Genomic DNA, 24,654 nt, shown 5'->3' with positions numbered 1-24,654 from the left:
ATTTATTTATTTTACAGAGAGAAATCACAAGTAGATGGAGAGGCAGGCAGAGAGGGAGAGAGAGAGGGAAGCAGGCTCCCTGCTGAGCAGAGAGCCCGACGCGGGACTCGATCCCAGGACCCTGAGATCACGACCTGAGCCGAAGGCAGCGGCTTAACCCACTGAGCCACCCAGGCGCCCCAATAGATAAAATCTTTAAAAAATGTTTAAGAGGCTGGATTTACAAACAGACTGTGACCAGACCACACATGAAAACCAACCCCCAACCCTCCAAGCCAACCTACAACCTCTAGGACAGACAGGGCTCGATCAATAAGGGCCAATTTCCTTATATTTTGCACTTCCGTCTTCATCTCAGGACCAACCAGAGAAAGCCAATTACGCTCATCACACCAACACAGAAGAAATTCTTCCAGTTAGCCAGCTTCTCCTTTCAGGCCAACAGCCTCTAATCAGCACACCCCCTGAAGCCTTCCCTTGTTTTCATGCTTAAGGCTTTCCCACTCCTCTACCTTGAGTCTGTGCCAAATGCAAGGGATGATGGATGGCTCCTTTTCTAGAAAGCTCTAGATACACAGTCCCTGTTCTCATTTGGGTGGTCTTTGTTTATTCCCACCTGTTTGAGTTATTGTGGCTAAAAGCAGAAGGCAGCTGAAAAGAGTGTTCTATGCTTAATGAAAAGAGCAGAACAATTTCATGGGACACCTTGACGACTCAGTTGGCAAAACAGTGCAGCGTATGACTTGATTTCGGCTCTGGTCACAATCTCCGGAACTGTGAGATCCAGTGAGCACAGCGTCTGCTTGAGAGTCTTCCTCTCCTGTTTGAGATTTCTCCTGTTCCCTCTGCCCCCACACCCAGGCACGTGCACTCTCTCTAAAATCTTGTTATTTTTATATGCAGTATGGGTTCAGGTTTGAAAAAGATAAAAAAATAAACACAAAAATACTGAGTAATCTTCGGGTGCCTGGGTGGCTCAGTCAGTTGTGTCGGGGTCATGATCCCAGGATCCTGGGAATGAGTCCCCCAGTTGGGCTCCCAGCTCTGTAGGGAGCCTGCTTCTCCCTCTGCATTTCTCTCTCATTGATAAATAAATAAAATCTTAAAACTTCGGAGTAGGGGTGCCTGGGTGGCTCAGTGGATTAAGCCTCTGCCTTTGGCTCAGGTCACGATCTTGGGGTCCAGGGACTGAGCCCCGCATGGGGCTCTATGCTCAGTGGGGAGACTGCTTCTCCCTCTCTGCCTACTTGTGATCCCTCTCTGTCAAATAGATAATACAATCTTTTAAAAAAAGTACTGAGTAATCTCAAATACTAGGAAAAATCATTTTTCTACTTTTCCTTTCACAACAAATATGTAAATTTTAAAACTTCATATAGTTTTCTTGGGAATTATAAAAATTGATGTGGTTTGGTACAACATCAGCTGTAAGCAGTTTTAAAATATAATTACATTCATTTACAGAAGGAAAATATTTTTAAAGCTTTACTTGTATTACCCATCTATTTTTCAGAGTTACTGTTCTAGTTGTCATTTTGAATGTCATTGGAGGTTGAATGATTAATAGATGAAAGTACTATTGTACATTTTTATTTCATTTATCATATGAAAGGCTAGATTCCTGTTTTATATTCTTCAGTTTCTTTGGGATATTACATTTAGACTTCCACATGATATATAAAATACATATCCAAATTTCACATTATTTAAACCTACTTGATTACAATTTAAGACTTAAAACTGCCTACTTTGTAGAATTTTTATGTTTATCTTTACTTAATTTCATTATGGCCAAGAATATGGTCTTTCTGGTTTGAGCCCTTTGAAATTACTTTATGGCAAAGCATATAGTCAGTTTGTGTAAATACTAGAAAGGAAGTTACATTGATTGACATTTTTTGTTGTTGTTAAGAAAGCCAAGTTATTCAGTTTCCTTGCTATTGTTTTGCTGCGTTCCCAGCAGCTGTGAACAAGGTAAAATCATGGAGACTGTTATTTAAACAACCAGCCATAAAATCTAAAGATAGAAAGTAGATTAGCAGTTGCTTAGGGCTGGGGGTAGAAACAGGGATTTGCTGCACATGGGTAGGAGGGTATGTCTCAGGTGATGGAAGTATTCTAAAATTGCATGGTGGTGATAGTCACACTATAAATTTACTCAAAATCATTGAATTATAACTCAAAATAAGTGAATTTTATGACATGTAAATTATGCCTCAATAAAGCTATTAAATTCAAAAACAAAAACAGAGGCGCCTGGGTGGCTCACTTGGTTAAGATATCTACTCGAGCTGAGCTAGGGTCTTGATTTCAGGGTCGGGAGTTCAAACCCCACACTGGGCTCCAGGCTGGGCACGGAGCCTACTTACAAAACAACAACAAAAACAGAGGAAAAAGCCTCCCAGCCTCAGATCTGTATATATTTTTTAAAGGTTTTATTTACTTGTCAGAGAGAGTGAGCCAGCAGAGGAAGCTGCAGGTAAAGGGAGAAGCAGGCTCCAGGCTGAGCAGGGAGTCCAATGCCGGGCTTTATTCCAGGACCCTGGGACCATGACCTGAGCTGAAGGCAGACGCTTAACCAACTAAGCCACCAAGGTGTCCCTCAGATGTATCTTTTGGTAGAAGAGCTGCCCCATGTGGTGGGGATGGGGGGCTGAATGTTAGACACTGAAGATCAGCTTTTGCTGCAAAGCTAGGGGGTGCTCTTGGCTCAGTCTGTCACCTGTGGCCCCACAACACCTTACTGAACCCAAGTGCTTGCTACAGCCCAAGTCCAGGCCCAAGCCCACACCTGCACACTCGGCCCAGGCTGTTTGTACCTGTGGAGCTTGGGACCTCCCCCGTTGGTAGACGTCAGCTTAAGCTCTTCTGGGCCTGGAGCAGCACCTTCTGTGTTGTCCTTCTCCCTGGGGGCCCTGAAGCCCCACCCCTGTGGGGGTCTGAGTGGCTAGAACCCCTGGAACATGTCCTGGGCCCCCACCTGGGAGGAAGCCAGAAGCCAAGCAGTAGCTGAGGCCACATGAAGGCTCTGTACACAGTGTGGTATTGAGTTCTTTTGGGGGTTTATTAAGGCATTGCGCACAGTGTGATTTTCTGCCAACCGAAATGAATACAAGGAAATCTAGCAGGACCTGAGGGATGTGCTTGTAAGGTAAACGGTAAGGCTGACGAGCTGAGAGAGGATATAGAGTAATGCTCTCATGGTCCGCTCTGGTGCACCCCAGGAGCTGAGCCAGGGGCTCAGGCTCCAGGCTCCTAGAAAGCACCAGGACCCCCACCCCCTCACCCCAAGTGTGGAAGGTGCAGTGTGGCCTGGCCACAGAATGGGGCACAGAGGCACTGGGCAAGCAGGCCAGGATGGGCGACCTCTGACACGACGACACAGGGACCAAGGCAGGTCCCGCCAGGCAGGCAGGAAGAAGAGGCTGGGAGCCTCTGTCTGGGCCCTACTGTGGCTACTCTGCCTTTTTTTCCATTTACAGCTCACTGCATCCAGGGAGAACAGGAGAGGTGTGTCCTGAGAGAGCAAACAGAACAGGAGGGAGGAGGGGGTGGGGAGGAGAGACAGGCCAGGTCCCTGTCAGCCTGAAACTCCAGACTGTTCGAGGTCACTGGAGGTGCTGAACTGTCTCTCCACCTTCTTTTGGTCCTTGATCTTGAGTCCAATGTCCACCCTCTTCTCAAAGAAGTTCACCAGGACGGACTCTGTCAGGATGGAGGCCAAGATCTGCTCGAAGGAGATGCACCAGTCCGTGTCGACAGTGCCCCCGCCACGAGTGGGGGCTGGGGGGCCACGGGCCTCAGCGCCCACCAGCACCGTGTCATCGGCCAGGTCCTCACACTGCAGGGAGCCAGTGCTGACCACCGAGTACGAGGACATGGACATGTCGTCTTTGGTTTCGTCGTCGGACAGCAGCTGGGACGGGGAGCCCCGGCCCTCACCACTACCCGCGTCACCCACCACCTGGGTCTCCTGGGGAGCCTTCCCGAGGTGGGTGTCCCCACCGGCTTTGGCCTGGGGGTCCCCTGCAGCTGGAGGTTGAAGCTCCAGGGCTGGGTCCTGTGTGGGGTCAGGGGCTGGTGGCTCGTCTTCCTCAGCGGCACCGGCCCTGGGCTTCCTGCCTGGTGGGGCGGAAAACTTCTTCCCCACCTCGCCGATGCGGAGCAGTAGGCTGGCCACGGTGGCGATGGCGTGGTACAGGGCCTGCTCCATGGGGTCCTCACTGAACATATTGTACAGCGTCTTGCACAGCTCAATGAACTGTTCCTTTGCCGGGGAGACACAGAGGAAGGACAGGGAGATGGTGAAAGATGGGTTAGTCTGGCCTGGAATTGGCCAGAATGCCAGCGCTGCGCTGTCCTGTTCATGGTCTCCAAGACCTATGCCTTGTGCCCTTTTCACAGACTGGGACATGGAAGTGCAAAGAGGGAAAGTGCCTTGACTAGTATCATAGCCTTAGAAGAGCGTTCTCTCTCAGTTGCCTTTCTTTCAGCATGGAGGGTGACTGAAAGCCTCTCCCTATCCCTATAGCGATGCTGCGGGCAGAGTCAGGCCAATTTCTATCAGGACCTTCCAGATTCAGCGGCTACAAGGACTTCTTCAGTGTGTTTTGCAATCACTTTGAGTTTTTTGTATCTATGACCAGGATGGAGGGTGAGGACAAAGCAAGCAGAGCCTGGGTCGGGTGAGGGGGTGCAGAGGTCTGACACTACACACTCAGGCCTCCTGCCTTGCTCCACGGGGAACCCCACTCTTCGGGACACAGGTAAGAGAGTGCCCAGACTGCAGGGGGCCCCTCTGGGCAGGGCAGGGCTGTGGTCGGGCTGTGGCCCCGGCTCTGAGACCCTTGGCCAGATGCTGGGCTCCCGACCCAGAGGCCAGCAACTGAAAAAGGGGCCATGGGCAGAGATGGCCTGGGTGGGCACGGCACTGAGGAGGAGCCTGGGAGGAACAGGGGCACTGTGAGGCTGTCTTATAAAAGGGGTTGTGTGGGTCTCTGTGTGTCAGAGGTTAACCTTCCCTACTGCTTCTCTGGTGTGTAGATACTGATGAAATGTGAATGGATCATTGCCACGATACACCATCCAGGATAAAGCCCCAAAGAACTGGCCCCTGTCCTTCTGGAATCCTCCCTGATGGCTGTCTGACTGGCAGGTACAGCAGGTAGGCAGGAGAACTTCCGCCCTCCAGGGAGTGTTGGGAGGGAGGGAGGGGAACTGCTGGGTTAGGGGGAACCCAGCCTCGAAAGTGTCTGTTGTGGGCTCTCAGTGGGCCTACCTGGTTCATTTTGGGGAGATCCTTAATTGTCTCCTTCTGAACCTCCTTCTCTTTGGCCCACAAGCGAAGGTAGTGCCGATAGTCGGGAGGGCTGGTCCCCTTCTCCTCTGTGAGTTGGGAGAAAAAAATCTGTCAAATTAGAGAAAGAGCTGGGAGCCAGTAGCAGGTAGTGAGTGGGTTTTAGTGTTGTCTGGCACGGGGTTACCTGGGTCCTTTTACAAAACACCCTGGTTTTTAGGGAGGTGGTGTTGGAAAGAACACTCCAGAACACCCGATGTCTTCCCCGAGTTCTTATGCTAAAGTAAGGCCTGAGCTGATGAAGATGGCCCCACCCTGTCTCTCCCAACATGGCGAAGGAGGGATGTGAAGGGTGGGGAGAGGCTGGCAGGAGAGGGAGGGAGACTGGATACGTAGAGAGGTCCTGAAAGAAAGCAGCTGCCCTGAAAGGAGGTGGTGATGGGCGCGAGGGGTGGCAGCCACGAGATTCAGGCCTGGGACTGATGAGAGTGGCTTCCACCCGCAGCAGGCTTCTCTGGGTGGAGGTCCCACCCACAGGGAGGACAGCCCAGCCCCAGGGCCCTGGGATCTGGATCAGCACCACGAAAAACGGCCTGCCTCTACCTCCTCTTTTTTCTTGGCTGTCTTCATTTCCGCCTCTTTCTTGCTCTTCCTGCCGTAGAGTTTCTGGACGACCAGAAAAGAGAAAGCACACAGGGAACACTCCTGTTTGCAATCACAAACCAAGGAGGCCCGCGAGCAGCCCGCTCTGGCCTCCTGCAGGAGCAGTGGGCCCAGCGCCCACTCACGCTCTTCACCTGCTCACAGGGACCGACGTGCCACCAGGCCCGCCTTCCTCTCTGCCAAGGAACACGAGTCTCAGACCGCGGGGAGAAAAGCCCAAGAACTAATTTCTGTACTGTCTTCTGAAAAGGGTCAAACTAAGAGCAGTCCTGATCCTCAGTTCAACCCTCCACCAACCAGCACACTGACTGATGAGAGGAGTTTTATGTATAGGAAATCCATCCTGGGCACCCTGTTTCTCAAAGTGACACATTTGCTGGAGTTGGCCCACACTGTCTGCTATGAAGCCCATGAATGTGGGGAGGAGCTGGCAGCCCAGCTCTCCCAGACCTGGGGGTGGCAAGGCCACCAGGGGTCCCTCAGTGGGTGGCAGCCTCCCAGCGCAGTTAGCAGCAGAAAGCCTCTGGGCTCAGGCTTCTTTCTCACTGTGGAGTGGAGACCCACTGCCTGGGGCTGCGTGGGGTCTGAGGATAGGGCTCTTTACCCCCAGGCCCCGGCCTTAACTAGAAGCCCCTGGGAAAGGCCAGAAGTGCCTGTGATTTTCCTAGATTCTCATGGTAACAGAAGACCCATCTGCTTCTTTGCTTTGTGTACCTGAAATCAAGGTCCTCAGGCTTCCTCAAGTTCAAATTAAGCCTTTGACACCATCGGCAGGCCTGCCTTGGGTATCCTGATATGCACTGTGTTTCATCTCTCTCTTGGCTCTGTGTCATCCTTGCTGGGCAGTATCTACCATGAGAACTGACAGGCTGGGGTTTTGGCCGGTGAACCCCAGGCCCGGAATGCCCCATCACCCTGGATATGACGCTCTCAATGGGCTTTACGTGTAGCAGGGAACACCTTCAAAAAGGCACCCCACAAATCTCTCTCTCCTTATCAGAAGAGCTGTGTAGGCCATGAGAACGTTTTCCACCGCCCTCCTCCCCTGCTGCCTGTCCGTTTCCCACTGTTGCCATGATGGTGTTTGGACTTTCTCCCTTGAGCCTGATGATAGAATGCTGTTCTCGTGCGACTGGGAAGCTGATGCCTAGTACTGTGCCGTATGCCCTCACTTGCTATGCCCCTCGACTAGCACAGAGGCCACCTCCCTCCTCCCTAGTATGCTGCAGCTTGGTCCTGGGTCCTCCTCAGACCTCATTCTCACAGGAGGCATCCCTGGACCAAGGAGGGACCAAGCGTGTCCAGGCCTCCCGACCATGTGTGGTGGGGGGTGGGGGTGTTAGGCAGACACAGCCCAGCACAAAGCAGGTGCCCCTGGCCCCCAGGGACTGACCTTGAGCCTCCCAGGGCAGGAAAAGGTCCAGATCTGAGGCCAAAGGAGATGCTGGAAGGGAGAGCGGAGGAGTAGAGAGAGGGAGGGAGAGACCAAGGTCCAGGAAGGCAGAGACAAGAGAAACAGGAGTGAGACCACCCCGGGGGCCCTCCCAGAGAGAGGCCGTTGCCGTCACCCGTGGCTCCCCAATCCCACCGAGGGCCGCACCTGTGCAGGTCCCACAGCACGACTGCCCCACAGCAAGGCCAGAAGCTCCCCCCTCATCACTGGGGCCAGTGGCACTCACCTTCTGAGGAGCTGTCTTCCGTGAAGTAGTGGGTAGCTTCCAGGGCTGACTCAGCCTCCTCCGGGCTCAGGGCTGTGCTCAGAGAGAAAGGGGAGTGAGAGCACAGTGAGGTGCGCCACCACAGGGCCCCGAGATATGGTATGGGCAGAGCGGTAACAAGGACCACGGATCTTGGGTATTGCTCCTTTCTTGACTTCCACGTTGTGTCTGATAACATTACACGTGGCTCATCTGAATAACCCGTCATTCGTAGCTGGGAGTCCGGGAGTCCCGCCAACAGCCAGCCTCCCTCCCGCCCTGCGGGTGTAGTGCAGAGCGTCCTGAGGGGACCAGGCCCCTGTGGGCAGCTGCATGGGGACCAGCCACATGCAAGGGACTTGCTCTTCTCACTCTACGCATCTTGGGCATCGTTCCCCACTGGTATGTTCTGGATGATGATGTGGTCCCCAGGGTTTGGGAGCCACGTGGTTCTGTGTGTGTGAGTGTGGGGGGACTCGTTCTCCCTACCTCCTGTGCAGACAGGAATGCAATGACAGGGGTTGAACAGGTGGCACTGGGGGGAGGTGGCAGGGTGTGGGCTCTGGGAGCCCTGGATGGAGCAGGGCAGACACAGGTGGCTTGGGAGTGGGCGAAGATGGTCCCACGTGCCCTCACCGGGAGGAGCCTGGCCCAGTGGGGTCTACCCAGCCCAGGCCTTTCCCTCCACATGGTCAGAGGTGGCTGGCACCAACCTTCCCTGGAGGCATGCCTGAGGCCACTGTTCATGTTGAATTACAGGCAAAAACCAGCCATAGGTGAGAACACCTAGGTCCAGGCCTGCGGCTTCCAGCTCTGGCCACCCAGAACCAACCCCCAGGTAGTGCTAGAACCACATTCTGGGCCGATGAAGTGACAGCCTCGGGGGCGCATGCAGCACTGTGTTCTGAACACCACTGTGCCACCAGCTCCACGCAGCCCTGTGGCAGCTGGTGAGCAGTGGCAGGGACCTGGCAGCTCCACCCCTGGGCTGGAATTCACCCCAGCCTGAGTCTTCGTTTCCCGGTGGAAACAAGGAACCTCATCTTGGAGAACTCTCCGTGCTGGGCAGGGTGAGCCGGGCCATGCACTGGGAACCGGCAGACTACGGGATTCGGCCTGAGAACTTGCTGCCTATCATCCTTCTCCCCCTGTGGCCTGCTGGTGACCCTGGGAAGCTCAGGCAGTGCAGAGAGCCCAGGGAGAGCAGCTCCTGCTATAGGCTACACAGCAGGGTCGCCACCCCATGCACGAGAGGCCTGACTGGTGAGGAGGCCCTCACCTGGGGGCAGGTGCAGCTTGTAGAGGGCCTTGAGCTTGTCGGTCAGGTCCCCATGGTACATCCCACCTGCAAAGGGAAGCCAGTGAGGAGGCCTGCCAACAACAGGGCACCAAAGCCCCCCTGCCAGTCCCCACTGGAGCCCCTTCCCTTTGAGTGGGTTCTGGTATATCCCTCCTTCCAGCCTCTCTCCTGGAGAGCTCTCTGGAGGGAGCCCCAGGCCCCCCACTTTCCCCGAGCTTTGCCCTTCTCAGAGCTGGCAGACCCATCCCAAGCAGCTATGGCCCAAGGGAGGGGAAGTGGTGGGGAGGACCCCACTGGATGCCCTCATGTCCCCAGTGGGAAAACTGCAATTTCCATATCAAGGCTGCTGCTGCAGTGGGAGAACTGGTGGGGCTGGCATCTGGAGGCTTCTGGGGGCAGGGCCCTGGAGCTACTCACTCATCCCCATCACAAACTCCTTGAAGTTGATCAGAGAGTCCCTGTTTTCATCTAGGAGCCGGAACATGCGCCCTGCCAAGACTGGCGTGTGGGCGCCACAGGCCCAGGGCGTCAGGCTGGTGAAGAGCTCCCGGAACTGGCTGGCGTCAATGCGGTACTGCTCCAGGTAGGGCAGGCTGGGGTCCCGACGCACAGCAGTGGGCCGGCTGCCCCCCCAGTACTGACTTGCCAAGTGCTTGGCCTGCAGGGGACACAGCCTGGTGAGATGGCTGGGCCCCCCAGCGCCCCGGCACTCAGGACTGCCCAGCTGGTCCATGTGTCCTATCCACTCTTTCGGAGCCTGCAGAGTCCCGGGCCGGGGAGCACCAGCCCGACACAGCATCTCACAGAACTGCCCACACAGGCCCCATCGGCCTCTCATGGACAGATGCAGGAGCGGAAACACAGCCCTAAGGCTGCTGGCTACAGCAGGCCACAGCGGGTGGGAGGCAGCACCGACTGGACCCTTGTGACTATAAGGCTCAGGTCTGAGTGTCAAACCAGAGGCCGCCGGGAACCGACAACAGGTGGTCTGGACTTCGCTGTTTCTGCCTGCCCTTCACAACCTCTCCCCTTCCATTAACAGCATGTGAAAGTTTTGGGGTTGAGCCCCTCCTGCCCCATCCTCAGGCTGTGAGCTGGGCACACGGCCTAGATTTGGCTCAACAAACACCCTCCTGTAGCCACAGCACCAACCTGAGTCAGTCCAACAATTAATCCTGGACTTCTTGTTAAAACCACTTGGAAAGAAAAGGCTCTTTCCCCTGAGAGAACGGGATGAGCCTGGAGCTGCAGACGAGAGTCCTGCCATTCTGTAGGAAGAGCGGTCCAGAGAACATCTGAAGTAGGGGAGCTGGGCAGCATGTTTAAGCACCTGGATCTAGCCATGCATGAAGCTATGCATGCATTCCTAGACTTTCCAGTAACATGAACCAATATATCTCCTCTCACGTAACTGTAAGCTGACTTGAGTGGATTTTCTGCCTCTTAAGAAAGTATCCTGCCTAAACTCCCTGAAGGAATAAATTCTGCCCTAGGAAGTCTGTGGTAACTACATTTAAGGATGCTTGTAAACTGATTTCTCGGGGCGCCTGGATGGCTCAGTTGGTTAAGTGTTTGCCTTCAACTCAGGTCATGATCCCAGGGTTCTGGGATGGAGCCCCACGTTGGGCTCTCTGCTTGTCCCTACTTGTGGGAAGCCTGCTTCTCCTTCTCTTCCCCACTCATGCTCTCTCAAATAAAATCTTAAAAAAAAAATAGATCTTTCCTTTGGCAGGAGGTTGCTGCACTGAGGACGCACTTAGGAGACTTAGGGGACGCACTTAGACTGGGATACTGGGCCTGCCCTTGGTCTTGGCTGTCACCTTAAACACCATGTAGAGGTCCTCCAGCTCTTCAATTGAGAAACCAATGTCCCCAGGTATAGCTCGGACCTAGAAGGAAAGGGCAACAGGATGTACTAACGGATTCTTAAGTTCCAGGTCTCTAAGAGAACCCCCAGCGGACAAAGGCTAAGACAAACCACCCTGCCAGGGTGCTGCCAGTTGGCTAAGCCCAGGACGGCAGTCCATTCAGGGAAGGAGGTGTGGACCATACGCTTATCCCTGGTCACCCATCCCACCACTCAGTCCACACTCCAAGTTCCTTCGTGGGGAGTGCCACAGGGGCCTTTCTGTCCCAAACATCCAGTCAGGGACACAGGGTGAGGGCAATAATGCAGTGACCACTGTCTGGATCCTTTGAAAGACTCTGGCACGGGCTCTCTGGAAGGTGTCCTAGAACTTCCTGGTAAGGGATCTCTCCAGAGTTGGGGAGGACAAAGGCTTGTAGTAGAGGCACAGTGGGTTGGGTAAGGAGGGTGGAGGGTGGCTGAATGTGATTACCCAGGAGCATGGGGGAAGCCAGGCTGGAGGACTCAGCCCACAGGAGGATGACCCTTGGCTTTTAGGTGCTGGGGTGTCAAAGAAATTTGCGGTGACAGCCCAGGAGCATTAAATAGCTACCATGTCCCTCTCACTTCCTCAAATTTGCACCTTCACTCCCAGATTCCAGTCCCACATGAGGCAGCACTAAGGGACTCTGTCCCACACCCTCTGGGGAGGAGCAGCCCACCCGGGTCATGCCCACTGTCCCCACCCCCAGCAACCTGCAGCCATCAGAGCCCAGCCCTGTCCATACCACGCTGCGCTTGGCCGTGTCCTCCAAGGACTGGATCACTTTCAGCCTCTGTTTAAACCGCATCTGTTCGATGTCATCGGCCCTCAGGCTGCTGAATTTCTACCGGCCAGAGGTGACTCAGTGAGAGGAGGCAGAACCACAGAGCAGAGAAATGCCCTGGGCCACGGCCACCCACACCCACACGCCTGGATGGAGCAGATCAGCCTGAGAGCCCCAGAGAGTACTGACCTCATAGGACACCTTCAGGAGGTCAAAGATGTCCACTTCGGCTGGCGGGTCATCTCCACTAGTCAGCAGGGCATGGAGGTGTGGGATAGGAGGAGAAACACTCTGCTTGTTGACCACATTATCTAGGTATCTGCAAGGATTAAAGGACAGAAGCCTGGACCCCCACAGGCAACAGGGGTGTCTTACCTACTAAGTGATGTGGAGAACCTAACCTGCATAGACTCCCCATCAGTAAGTGAGGTGCCCTGGCAAGTTGGGAATCCCACTGGAGGCAGTGAGAGGCCTCACCCCTCATAGGCCTGAGCACTAACTCTAGGAAGCCAGGTTGTCTTCTGGGGGTTCCTTGGGTCAGGACCCTGTTTAAGCCTAGACCCAACCACACCACAAGAGAGGTCTGTCCCAGTGGAAGGGACGACAGGGCTCTGGGTTGGCTCGATGGGCAGGCGGCAGAACCCCTGGCAGGCCAGGGTTGCTGGGAGTGTTCCACGCCAGGCAAATACGTACACATGGCAAGCAGGGCCCAATAGAACTCAGGGCCTGGGCCAGTGTGAGGCCGGGGCGGGGCGGGGGTCCTGGATGCTGGGGGCACGTGAAGTCCCAAGGCCAGATTCTGAGGTGAATGAGCTCTATGGGATGCTGCTGGCTGGGGCCAGCGCAGGCAAAACTGTGATGAACCAGGCCCAGGGCCCAGGGTAGGGGGACTGTGGGCTAGCACGGAGATGAAGGGAGGGGCCGGATCCCAGAGAATGTGCAAGGGTGGAATGTGGGGACTCAGGGGGCATGTGGCGGCCAGGAGACAGGTATGTATGAGTCCTTTCAGCTGTGCGGGCAAGCCTAGCGTGGGCAAGCCTAGCGTGGGCCTCTCCATCTGGGTGACCGTGAGGGGGGACTGATGCAGAACAGGGAAAGCAGCGTCAGGACTGCTTTGGGAGGAGAGCAGATGCAGGGTGTCCACCCGTGGCTGGAGGCCATGCTGTTCCAGCCCACTTCATCTGCTCCCAGAGCTATCACATCCCAGGGCTGTTTGTTGCCATGTTCCCACCAGAAAGGAGGCTCCCCACTCCCCCCGGGCCAAAGTGTGCTCAGTGGGCTCGTTGGTGCATGCTGAGTGAGGAGTGCCCAGAGCTGCTGGGGGGCTGGGCTCTGCCATCTGTGGGGGTGCCGGCCAACAGCCCGGCAGGACGGGGAGGCCAGCTCGGTCACCTGCCCAGGACGGTCATGGCCTCGCCCTCATCGCCGCAGCCCAGCAGCTGCTCCATGTTGGCATCCAGGATGGCCAAGGCCACCTGCAGGATCACCTTGATGCCCTCGTAGAAGAAGCAGTCTACAATGACCACAGCGCTCTCAAAGGGCATGACGCTGAGGAAGAGGGTCAGGAACCATGAGAGAGAGATGCTGGAGATCACCCCCAGGTCCTGCATCTTCTCTGAGAGCTGGGGCAGGAAGTCTCTCGTGAGCTCCTCAAAGATGCCTTGGTCCACCAGGGCCCCTAGGGAGAGGAAAAGGGAGTCTGAAGGCCAAGCCCATGCCGCTGGCTTGGGCCCCAGGGGATGCAGGGAACCCACTGGATCCCCAGCCAGCTCCACTCACACGGAGGGCCGGAGGGGATGGGCTGGAGGGAACAAGAGGGAAAGAGCATGCGGGCTTCCCTTCCTCGGCGTCTAAACTACTGTGGGAGAACATTTGCTCCCACTGTGCTTGGATTTGCTTTCCCTTCTAGAAGTGTCAAGAGTAAGCAGGAGCCCTGGGGGCTACTGTATGTCATGCCCTCAAACTTGTGAACCCCAGTGGGGGAGGCCCCCCAAACCAAATGGTAGGGGAAGGGCATCTTCAAATAGCAGACCAAGTCAGGTCTGTAATTAAACACTTTGCCAGTGCATTTCCACTTAATCATATAGACTCTTCAGGCTGTCACTCGTCGTCAGACTGGGTGACAGGTGCGCAGGGAGGTACTACCCCTTCTGCAAGGTTGAAAATCCAGCACAATGAAAACCCTTACACAGGTTAGATGGCTGAGAATGGAGGCCCAGGCTGACCTCTGAAAACCACTGAATGTGTAATAGCTTCTCTCCCTGCCAGCAGCTTCTGGGGAGCTGCATGGAGTCTGGGCAAGGTGGCCGGGGGTCTGCGTGGCCTCTGCCTTCCAGCTATGTGGTCATTTCTCAGCCTTATCTGGGGAATGGAGCCGTGAGGGTCTGCAGCCTGCTATTGAGGACCCCCGAGAGCTCACTTGTGCTGAGTGCTCAGTGCGGGGGCTGGCCCAGGGGCACCACCCCCACAGGGAGCCTTGGGTACTCACCCACCACCCTGGTGTTGTAATAATCAGGCAGCATGCGCTCACAGAGGGCCACCAGCAGCCAGAAGGCCTCCTCCTCGCTGCCATAGAGCAGGAGCACAGAGGTGACAATGTTCATGGCCTGCAGGCACAGAGACAGCAAAGGGGAGACTTACAGAGCTGGGCTGCCTGCATAAAACCGCCCCATCCCCCCAAGGGCCTGCATGGGCTCACTTTCCACAAAAGTCCGACTAGAACAAATGACAACAGCAGGCAATTTGCCAAAAGGGCATTTGCAGGAAACCAATTTGGGAAGAACCATTAGCCAGATCCCTCCAATCGGGCCAGTGGGCGCTTGGAAAGCTGAGAGAGAGGGAATGAGCATGTGGCTCTTCTTCAGAGAGGTGTGACACAGGGACAGGAGGATCAGTGAGTGAGCTCCACATGACAGCCACACGGCTGAGGTCGAACGGGGCTGCACAGTCTGCACTGATAGCAAGGCTACTCGGAATAAGCTTCCATCTTAAAAATTCTCGCAAGCCAGCAGGTGGAATTTCCCTGTCCCAGTAACAGGTCATGCAGAACACTGGCCGTTGCAAAAGGGGCTTCTGAGGGGGCAGCATGCTTCTTGGAAACCCAGATGCAGTCTCAGGGAAACAACACCATTGGACGGGGCCAGGAAAATGGCCTCCCCACATGTAAAATCATATGCTGCCAGAAGTGCACCTCGAAACCACGATGAGAGGGCACCTCACACCATTAGGGTGGCTACGGTCCAAAGACCAGAAAGCCAGCGTGCTGAGCATGTGGGGCAAGTGGAACCTTGTGCATCACGGTGGGGGGGGTGCATGTAAGATGGTGTCGTCGCTGTGGAAAGCACTATAGCTATTCCAAAAACAAAACAAAAACAAAAACATTAAAGGTCAAATTACCATATGGTCCAGCAACTACACTTCTGGGTATGGACTCAAGAGAAGTGAAAGCAGGGAGAGGAACAGGCACCACAAGGGCCCGCTCATGGCGGCGGTAATCACAAGAGCCCAAGGAAGAAGATACCACGTGCCCAGCTGAAGATGCAGGAGAGGGCGAGTGTGGCCTATACACGAAGTGTAGTATGGTTCGAGAAATTCTGACACGGGACCCAACAGGAATGAGCCCCGAGGATGCTGCACTAATGGAGTTGACTGGCCCCCAAAAGGTGAATCCCATACGACTCAGTTTTGGGGAGGTACTTAAGGCGTGCAAAGCCATACAGACGGAAGGCAGTATGGGGATTGCAGGGGAGTCGTTGGTAGACACCAGACAACCAAATGCTCTGGGACCCAGACCCAAGCCTGTAGAAGTAAGCAGGTAAGAGTGGCTCCCATTACACCGCTCTCAATGGTCAGGCTCTTCTGGGGGACACAGGGCACACTCTGGCCTCTGCTGAGTGAGCCAATGGCAGGAGGTATGGCCCCTGGGCCCGGCTCACCCCCTCTACCTGACAGTAGCCGATGGTGGGGTTTCGGAAAGCATAGGCAGTTAGCACCCGTCGGAGGGCAGCGATGCCCAGCTCGTTCTGGAAGGCGGGGTGCTCAGGCATGGAGCGGTGGAGGTCTCGCTCGATCTCCTCTGTGGCCAGGCTGTACTTCCCCATGGACTTCTCCACCAACTCAGCGTAGTAGCCCGGGTGAGTCACCATCTCGTTCCAGGCCCCTGAGGAGACAGAGCTGGCAGCTGTCTCCCGCCTCCTCCCTTCCTGCTGGGGCCATGGGGACAGTGACAGGGCAGGCTGGGCGTGTCAGTGCACCACAGAAGAGAAGAGGAACTCTGGGGCCCATCAGGAGGTGTGAGGCAAGGGTCCCTTGGTGGCAGCTCCTGGGAGGGGTCGCCCCACCACAGTTTGAGTGGTCTTCTCAAGAAACCGTCCAGGTGGCTAAGGGCATGCATGCTGACAGAGCCTCACCCAAGGAGAGAAGGCCTGGCGGGGGTGGGAAGACACCATCTGGGTGACAGAGCCCTGCCCTCCATGTCTGCGCCCCAGGACAGTGCCCCAAGCTCGGGGCCCTCACAGCTCAGAGCCCCATTTCGGCCTTGGAAAAGGGCTGGCAGCTCCAGCCTGACAGACACAGAAGGCTGACCCGGGGCCCGTGGGGCTCTCACATGGCGGTGCTGGGGGCCGGGCCAATGCCGGGCAGCTCACCAGAGAAGAGGAGCCACAGCTCCCCACGGAGGCTCTCGGGGATGCCCTTCAGCACCAGCTCCCGAGTCTTGGCTGTGCGGTACATGCACACGCCGCGGCCATACTCGAAGAAGTGAATGTCCCATGACTCCTCTTTCATCTTCTCCTTGGCCTGGGGGAGAAGCAAATGCTCTGGGCGTGTGGGCCAGGGCCCTCCGCCATCTACTGCACGTGGCAGGAGGGCCCACACCAGGCGGCAGGGACACGAGCCTCCACGTGGAGGCCTCGAGCCCAGGTCGGGCAGGGTGCCCCTGAACACTGTCCCTCAGGGCCCAAGGACCTGCCGTGGTGTGCAGGCATAAAGCCTCCTCCCAGGCCTGGGTCCCGTGTGGTGATGGGGTCCATGCTCTGGGCTTACCCCCTTGGCTCCCAGGTCCTCCATGGGAGAGTTTCCCTGGAAGAGTTTAAGCAGCCCCTGGGATGCAGTTGGTGCCTCCTGCACACTGGAGCCCTGGCGGCCCCCCAGGGGGGTGGTGGGGCTGGGCTGATCTGTGGCCTCTGCTGGAGCCAGAGGGTGCTGAAAAACACAACACGGGATGGGGGTGGGAGGGAGAAGAAGTACCCAGTGAGTGGGCTGCCCAGCGCAGGGTCTCTGTTGTGTTTGCCCATCAGCTGTTTGAGCTCTTGGCCCTGGGCTGCGGGGAGCCGCTCATGTTGGGCCTGCAGGGACAGAGCAGTGAACCCCACAGAGCCCAAGGGCTGGGCTGCACAATGGAGCAGAGGCAGGGTGACCTGAGGGCCCGGCCTGCCCGTTATAGGTTGGCAGAGGCAATCGGTGCTGCAGGAGCTCCTGATGACTGCCGGGCCAGGCCAGGAACCCTCTTCTGCCCCCTCTCCCTCGGGCGACCTCTCCACTGGGCCCTCAAGGGCCCTTCCAAGAAGAAGGGGCTCCCAAGAGGGCTGCTTGTTGTCCCTACAGCAGCCACACAACCCCTTGGCCCTGGACACTCGTGTTGGCTGGGCACTGGGTACTGTGGCATCTGGCATACTAGAACTAGGTGTGTTCTAGTACACAGAGAGGGTATGGGCCCTCTCTGCCTTGGGTGTCACTATCTACTTCCCCCAAGGGGCCTAGCCATAAACAGGGCCTCAGAGGGCTATAGGCCCCTCCCTGAGGTGGAGGCCCAGGGGTCTGTTTTCACACCACATACCCAGCCAAGGAGCTGAGAAAGGGAGCCCTGCGTGGCCCAGCAAACGTACCAGGGTGGGCAGCAGCATGGGGCTGGCAGAGGGAAGGGAGGATTCAGGGACAAAGGTCTATAGGGGAGCCCTGACTTCTAGGGCTCTTCCCCTGGTTTTCTGGAACCCGTCCCTTGGCAAACACATCTCCTCAGGGGAGTGCTGGCAGCCAAGACTCTTCAGGCCCAGTGTGGGTGATACCTGACATCCACCCCCTGCTTGTCCACTGTCCCTGCAGCCTGACTTCCAGGGGAGCTTGGTGCGGGCAACACCCTATGCAGGGAGCAGAGCTGGCGCCTTCTGCCTGTTCTCCCCTCAGCTCCCTCCCTGAGCACCCACCGACAAGAACAACACTGCTCTGAGGTGGGCACTCATCACTGGCTCCCCACCATCCACTTCCCCTCCTGCCTGCAGCCAGTTCCCCGTTTTTATGTGGGGGCACACTTCTCTCCACTCTTGACCTCGTACTTTGTGGGCTCCACTGAGAACCAGGGTGATAGCCCTGAACTATTGATGAGCTTTTCCCACCCCTGGGCCCAGAGGGTGGTTGGAGACACTATGTTACCTAGTCACCACCAAGGACACGCACGGGTGACTCTGCAGGGAATGCTGGGTGAGCCAAGGAAGATCCTGGTCCTATACACGGCCTGGGAACTAGGCCTTCCTGGTGAAAAGCCCCGTCCAGCAAGGAAAGGCCCCTCTGAAGACAGGCGGCCGACTGCGAGGTACTTTGTGTCTTGTGGAACTGTAACCCTCCTCCACCTTTGCATGTCATGTTCCAGTCTGGGTCCTGTCGTCTCTGATCCCAACCCCCGACATGGTCCTGTCCCCCAAGTGGCAGGGACAGGGGAGGCTGGCTGGCTTCCTGAGGGACCTCACCCTCTCTGTGTTCCTTATAAGAGAGCCCTCTTCTTGGCTGTGATGACAGGTGATGCAGGGAATATGTGTTAAACCTACCGAACCGTAGTCTTTGACTATATATGGCATATTATATGTCAGTTTTATCCTAGAGATGCTGTTTTTAATATAAGGTGGGAAAAAAAAAGAAAGAAAAAAAAGAAGCGAACTCTGCTATGTCCCATCCACAGTCCATCTCTCTGTCCCCCGCTGGTGTTTTGGAAGTGGGTTTTGGGTCTGCTCAGTCTGTGGGACACAACCCCAGTCCAGACCGACAAGGAGATTCTGCTTCCTGCCCTAGGTTCTCCAAAGGGACCAGGGCACAGATGGACTTGCAGGCCCCAGAGTACCTCAGGGAATCAGACTTTCAGTGCTGGTGAATGGCCTGGACTCCAGGATGTGGCCTTGGCCATACCATCCTGTGACAGCCATGTGTGAGAGGGGAGCTCACGGGCCACCTGGGAGCCCTTGTTTTCCTGGCGCAGCTCCTCCCATGCCTGCAGGTGACCATCTCACACATCTGTCCAGTGCCAACCTCCTGAACCACCTGCCTGCCTCGTTTCCTGCTCAACAGAACCTCTAGCCTCCTGTTTGACTGAATGAACAAGCGTGAGCACCGAGGTCCGTCATGGCCACGGCCGTCAGCCAGCCTTCCTTCCTGTATCCATGGCCCACAGTCCCACCATTCTACCTCCAAGACCTCCCTCTAGGCAACTATCCACCCCCCCAACAGTGGGCCCATGGACTTGATCCAGGCTGCGCCATCTCTACAAGCCCTCCTTGCACTTCCACTGGTGTATGGGTTATACTTCAACTGAAATGACCCCTGTTCTTCTCAGCTGACCTTTATACAAACTCCTCAAAAGAACTGTTTAGACTGTTAGACTGTTTCCTTTCCCATCAGAAAGTACACCTCCATGTTCTACTATCTAATACCTAGTACCCGAGTCCTTTCTTCCTAGACCCTGTCAATTCCCTCCCGTAGGCAATACTGAAATCAGCAAGTGAGCTTTTCCCCATCCCTGCCTTCCCTGTCGACATACAGTAATATGCTTTCACTCTCAGGTAAGGAAGCAATTGATGAACTTATTTTATTTTCCATGCCTTTGAAAAAAAAGATTTTATTTATTTGAGAGAGAGAGAGAGAGAGAGGAGGGAGGGAGAGCCAGAAGGACAAGAAGGAGAATCCCTGCTGAGCAGGGAAACTGATGCAAGACTTGATCCCAGGACCCTGAGAAAATGACCTGAGCTGAAGGAAGACGCTTAACCAATGGAGCCATCGAGGTGCCCCATAAAGCTGTTAGATTTCTTAAATTCATGTTCTTTACTTATTACCTGTGGTCTTCACTCCTGAATCTTAGTTTGCCAATATAAAATTCTTCACTTGTGCTTTTTAATATTTTTTTTTTTAAGATTTTATTTATTTGTCAGAGAGAGAGAGGGGGAGAGAGAGCGAGCACAGGCAGACAGAATGGCAGGCAGAGGCAGAGGGAGAAGCAGGCTCCCCGCCGAGCAAGGAGCCCGATGTGGGACTCGATCCCAGGACGCTGGGATCATGACCTGAGCCGAAGGCAGCTGCTCAACCACTTGAGCCACCCAGGCGTCCCCACTTGTGCTTTTTAAAAATTGTGTTATCTTTATTTTTTTTTTAAAGATTTTATTTATTTATTTGACAAAGAGAGATCACAAGTAGGCAGAGAGGCAGTCAGAGAGAGAGGAGGAAGCAGGCTCCCTGCTGAGCAGAGAGCTGATGAGGGGCTCAATCCCATGACCCTGGGATCATGACCTGAGCTAAAGGCGAAGGCTTTAACCCACTGAGCCACCCAGGCGCCCCTTGTGTTATCTTTAAAATGTTATTCTGGGGTTATTCTAGGGCACTTGGGTGGCTCAGTGAGGAGCCTCTGTCTTCGGCTCAGGTCATGATCTCAAGAGTCCTGGGATTGAGCGCTTCGGGCTCTCTGCTCAGCGGGGAGCCTGCTTCTCCCCCCTCTCTGCCTGCCTCTCTGCCTACTTGTGATCTCTGTCAAATAAATAAATAAAATCTTTTAAAAATGTTATTCTGGGGGCGCCTGGGTGGCTCAGTTAATTGAGCATCTGACTTGATTTGGCTCAGGTCATGGTCTCAGGGTCCTGGGATCGAGCTCCACGTCAGGCACTGCATGGAGTTGGCTTGAGATTCTCTCTACCCCCCTCTGCCACTCCCTCTAGCTCACGTGCTCTCTCTCTCAAATAAAAAAAGTCTTAAGAAAAAAAGACATCTCTGATGCTTATTTTTAAGCAAATTAAAAATAAAATGTTACTCTATATAAAATGTGGCTATCTGAAAGTCTGAACCCACTCTAATTTTCTTCCTTCATAAATGATTTGGGTCTTTTTTGACTGTTGTCCCAAAGATTTTTTTCTTTTTAATCTTTAAATAGTTTTTACTGCATTCTATAATATTGACTATTCTGGACTGGTTTTCCCAGATGTATGACATGCCCTTCCACCATGCACCATCAAGTCTTTTTAAGCTCAGAAAAATTTTCTCGACTAGTAGTTTCTATCAGCTGTTAGTCTATGCTCTTGCATAAGTTGGATCTTCTTTGTCTGACTTCTTTATCACAGCTTCTGACTATTTTTTTCTCTTTCTCTTCACTTGTTTGGCCCTCCTCTGACCCCCATCCCTTTTTTAACCCTTAGAGACTATTCATTGTGTTCTCTTTGCATAATACTTACTTCTCAAAAATTTCTCAAGTCCCGTCAACTCTCTTTCTTGTTGACTTGTCAACTTTGTTTCCGAGCTTTCTAAAAAATTTTATTTATACCATTCTTTGGTAGTTTCTATTACTTTTCTAGTTTTTTTAAGATCATTTTGAAATATTAGGGTACGGTTCTCATCTGCTTTGGGGGAACACTGTTCTAACAGATTTTCATTGTGGAAGGTTACTTGGGTTTGTTTCTTTCCCCCTATGATGCTTTTTGTACGGGGTGTGATCATAACCCTCTGTTGCTTGGGTTTAAATGACGTGAATCCTTCTGTACTTTTGGGAGGATCATGTACATGTTGGGGAGAGGACATTAAAAGCACAAGAAATAAAAGAAAAATAGATAAACTGGACTACATGAAAATGTAAAACTTCTATACATCAAAGGACACAATCATCAAAATGAGAAGACAATCCATGGGAATGAGAGAAAATATTTGCAAATTATCTCTCTAATGGGTTAATATCCAGAACATATAGAGATTTTCTACAGCTTGACAACAAACAACCCAACTTAAAAAAAAAGGTGAGGGACTTGCATAGACATTTCTCCAAACAAACTGGACAAATGGCCAAGAGGACATGAAAAGATACTCAATATCACTGATCACCGGGGAAACCCAAATCAAAACCACAGCGACATACCACTTTACACCCGTTAAAATGGTTACTATAAAAAACCTGGAAGGTAACCAGCATTGGCAAGGATGGGGAGGAACTGGAACCCTTGTGCATTGCTGGTGGGAGCATAAAATGATGCTGCTGCTGTGGGGAAAGGTGTGGAAATTCCTCAAAATACTCAACACTGAATTACCCACTGACCTCTTCTCAGCAATTCCACTTCCCCGTATCTCCCTCTCAGAACTGAAAGCAGGGTCTTAAAGAGATACATGTACACCTACATTCGCAGCAGCATTATAAAATAGCCCAAAGACAGAAGCAACCCAAGAGTCCATCGAAAGAGGGACAGCTGCTACCTGGGTGGCTCAGTGGGTTTAGCGTCAGACTCCTGATTTCAGCTCAGGTCATGATCTCAGGTTAAGATCAAGGCCCGCATTGGGCTCCATGCTAAATGTGGAGCCTACTTAAGATTCTCTCGTTCCCTCTACCCCCACCTAAGGCTCCTGCTCACACACACTCTCTCTCTTTTTTTTTAAAAAAAAAAGGGTGAATGGAAAAACAAATATGGTATACATCTACAATGGGATATTATTCAGCCTTAAAAAGGGAGGAAATTCTGACATTGCCATCACAAGGACGTGAAGACGTGACACTAATAAGATCAGCCAACCACGGAAGGACAGATACCACAGGATTCCTCTTCTATGAGGCCCCTAGAGTGGTCAGAGTCATAGAAGTGGAAAGGGGAGTGGTGGTTCCCAGGGGCAGAGGGGAGGGGGACCGGGGATAGTGTTTCAGTTCTGCAAGATGGAAAGAGTGCAGGGGACGGACGGTGGTGGTGGGCGCACTGCACAAGAAGTGAATGGACATCACGCCACTGAACTGTACACTTCAAAAAGGGTAAGGTGGCGAGTTTTAGGTTACGTGTCTTTTACCACAATTAAAAAAAAAAAAAAAAAGACCTCCTGAATTTGAGCACTTCTCCTGAGCGCCTCTGCTGCTACCCTTAACCAAGGCTCTATCATTCCACGTCCTGATTACTTGAGCAGCCTTCAACTCCTGTCTGCTTTTACCCAGACCCCTCTTGAGCCTAGCACTGCCCAAGAGAAACAGGATGAGAGCAGCGTGGGTGGTTCAGCCGGTTGGGGATCTGCCTTTGGCTCAGGTTGTGATCCCAGGGTCCTGGGATTGAGCCCCGCTCTGGGCTCCCTGCTCAGTGGGGAGCCCGATTCTCCCTCTCCTCCTTGCTTGTAGTCTCTCTTACTATCTCTGTCTCTGTCTGTCTTAAATAAATAAAATCTTTAAAAGAAAAAAGAAGAATGAGAAAAGCATATGTAATTTAACGTGTTCTAGCAGCCACGTTAAAACGCAGGAGAGAAACTGGTGAGATGAGTTTTAAGTAACCGATTTCATTTGATCTGCTAGAGCCAATATACGCTTACTACGACATGGAATTACTATAGAAAGTTACTGAGATCCAAGGGTTCCAGAGCCGCATGTGGTTTCCGTACAGAGTAGCTGAGCCTCTAACCCGTTCCCAATCTGACAGGCCAGACTCACTCTATGAAAGCACACATAGATCCTGTCGCTCTAGCCAAAAGTCCCCAGTGGCTTCCCATCTCAGAATCAGAGCTGAAGTGCCCACAAGGCCTACAGGCTTCTGTGCTCGGGCTTCCTGCTTCCTCTTTGACCTCACCTTCCACACTGGCCTTTGCTCGCCTCTGTAGCCGGTGCCAAGCCCAGTCCCACCTCTGGGCCTTTGCACCTGCTATTCCCTCTGCCTCCAACGCCCCTTCCCCAGGTACTTCATGGCTTGTTCCCTTGCTTCTTTCAAGCTTGATTGGAGCCCCTCTGTTTCCCAATCCCTTTATCCTGTTCTATTTTTATCCATAGATCTTATTACCACCTGCCGTATCTCAGATGTTTGCTTACTGTCTGTCTCTCTCACTAGAATACAAGCTCTGTCTAATCTGTTCGCTGCTCTATTCCCAGTGCCTGGGAAGATGCAGTAAAAACATGTTAACAGAGGGTGCCTGGGTAGTTCAGTGGGTTAAGCATCCGACTCTTGGTTTCAGCTCAGGTTGTGATCTCCGGGTCATGGGAATGAGCCTCACATCAGTCTCCCCACTCAGAGCAGAGTCTGCTTGTCCCTCTCCCTCTGTTCCCCGTCCCAACCCCTGCTTGTGCTCTCTCTCTCAAAATAAATAAATAAAATCTTAAAAAAAAAAACAACAACCCAAAACTATGTTGGGTGAATGGTGAGCGTTTAGAAGGGACCCAGGGTCTGTGCTTACTCTGGTGGGCCCTGTCATTTGTCATGTTGGGCCTCCTGAAGACCTCAACATTCTTGCTTGTGTCCCTTTTCTTTCTTTTTTTTTTTTAATTTTTTTTTTATTTTATTTTTTTTAAAGATTTTATTTATTTATTTGACAGACAGAGATCACAAGTAGGCAGAGAGGCAGGCAGAGAGAGAGAGGAGGAAGCAGCAGGCTCCCTGCCGAGCAGAGAGCCTGACGCGGGGCTCGATCCCAGGACCCTGGGATCATGACCTGAGCCGAAGGCAGAGGCTTTAACCCACTGAGCCACCCAGGCGCCCCACTTGTGTCCCTTTTCACCCAACTCACTCTCTTGAAATCCCAGGTCAAGCCCACCTTCCTGTAAGAGACCGTTCTCAATGTCTCCAGTGAACAGTCTGTCTGGCCCCTCCGCATCCCTTCCCTACCTACTTAACAGCTTACTGAGCGTTGACCATAGGGATAGAAAATACAAAGGCCTCCATGGGCCAGACCAGGTGGGGCTTTGGGGAGCTGTCAGACACGTGCCACCGCTCAGGTCCAATGCCACCCGGAGGGAATGTGGACCCCGTAATGCCAACACTGATTTTTCCAGAGAAGCC

The 24,654-nt window shown here is 53.6% G+C and overlaps 1 protein-coding gene across 2 annotated transcripts in view; it reads right to left on the bottom strand.

Annotated features, from left to right (window-relative positions):
• Window positions 1-1,574: 1,574 nt before the first annotated feature.
• TBC1D9B (TBC1 domain family member 9B) overlaps window positions 1,575-24,654 on the bottom strand; it is a 41,636-nt gene continuing 18,556 nt past the window's right edge. Inside the window, exons 8-22 of one of the 2 annotated variants that reach the window (XM_082723548.1) lie at window positions 16,673-16,831; window positions 16,276-16,426; window positions 15,574-15,788; window positions 14,118-14,235; window positions 13,022-13,307; window positions 11,819-11,948; window positions 11,591-11,689; window positions 10,777-10,845; window positions 9,374-9,614; window positions 8,936-9,001; window positions 7,639-7,710; window positions 7,353-7,403; window positions 5,900-5,962; window positions 5,279-5,385; window positions 1,575-4,267 (exon numbers count right to left, since the gene is read on the bottom strand). In XM_082723548.1, the coding sequence (XP_082579674.1) occupies window positions 3,581-4,267; window positions 5,279-5,385; window positions 5,900-5,962; window positions 7,353-7,403; window positions 7,639-7,710; window positions 8,936-9,001; window positions 9,374-9,614; window positions 10,777-10,845; window positions 11,591-11,689; window positions 11,819-11,948; window positions 13,022-13,307; window positions 14,118-14,235; window positions 15,574-15,788; window positions 16,276-16,426; window positions 16,673-16,831 (2,514 nt within the window). In that variant the 3' untranslated portion in view covers window positions 1,575-3,580. The remainder of the gene's footprint in view (window positions 4,268-5,278; window positions 5,386-5,899; window positions 5,963-7,352; window positions 7,404-7,638; window positions 7,711-8,935; window positions 9,002-9,373; window positions 9,615-10,776; window positions 10,846-11,590; window positions 11,690-11,818; window positions 11,949-13,021; window positions 13,308-14,117; window positions 14,236-15,573; window positions 15,789-16,275; window positions 16,427-16,672; window positions 16,832-24,654) is intronic. The other variant, XM_082723549.1, reaches the window with a different exon arrangement.

Source organism: Mustela nivalis, assembly GCF_964662115.1.
Source record: "Mustela nivalis genome assembly, chromosome: 3".
Taxonomy (NCBI): Eukaryota; Metazoa; Chordata; class Mammalia; order Carnivora; family Mustelidae; genus Mustela; species Mustela nivalis.
Note: the sequence above shows the minus strand (reverse complement) of the source record. Positions and strands in the feature narration are given on the sequence as shown.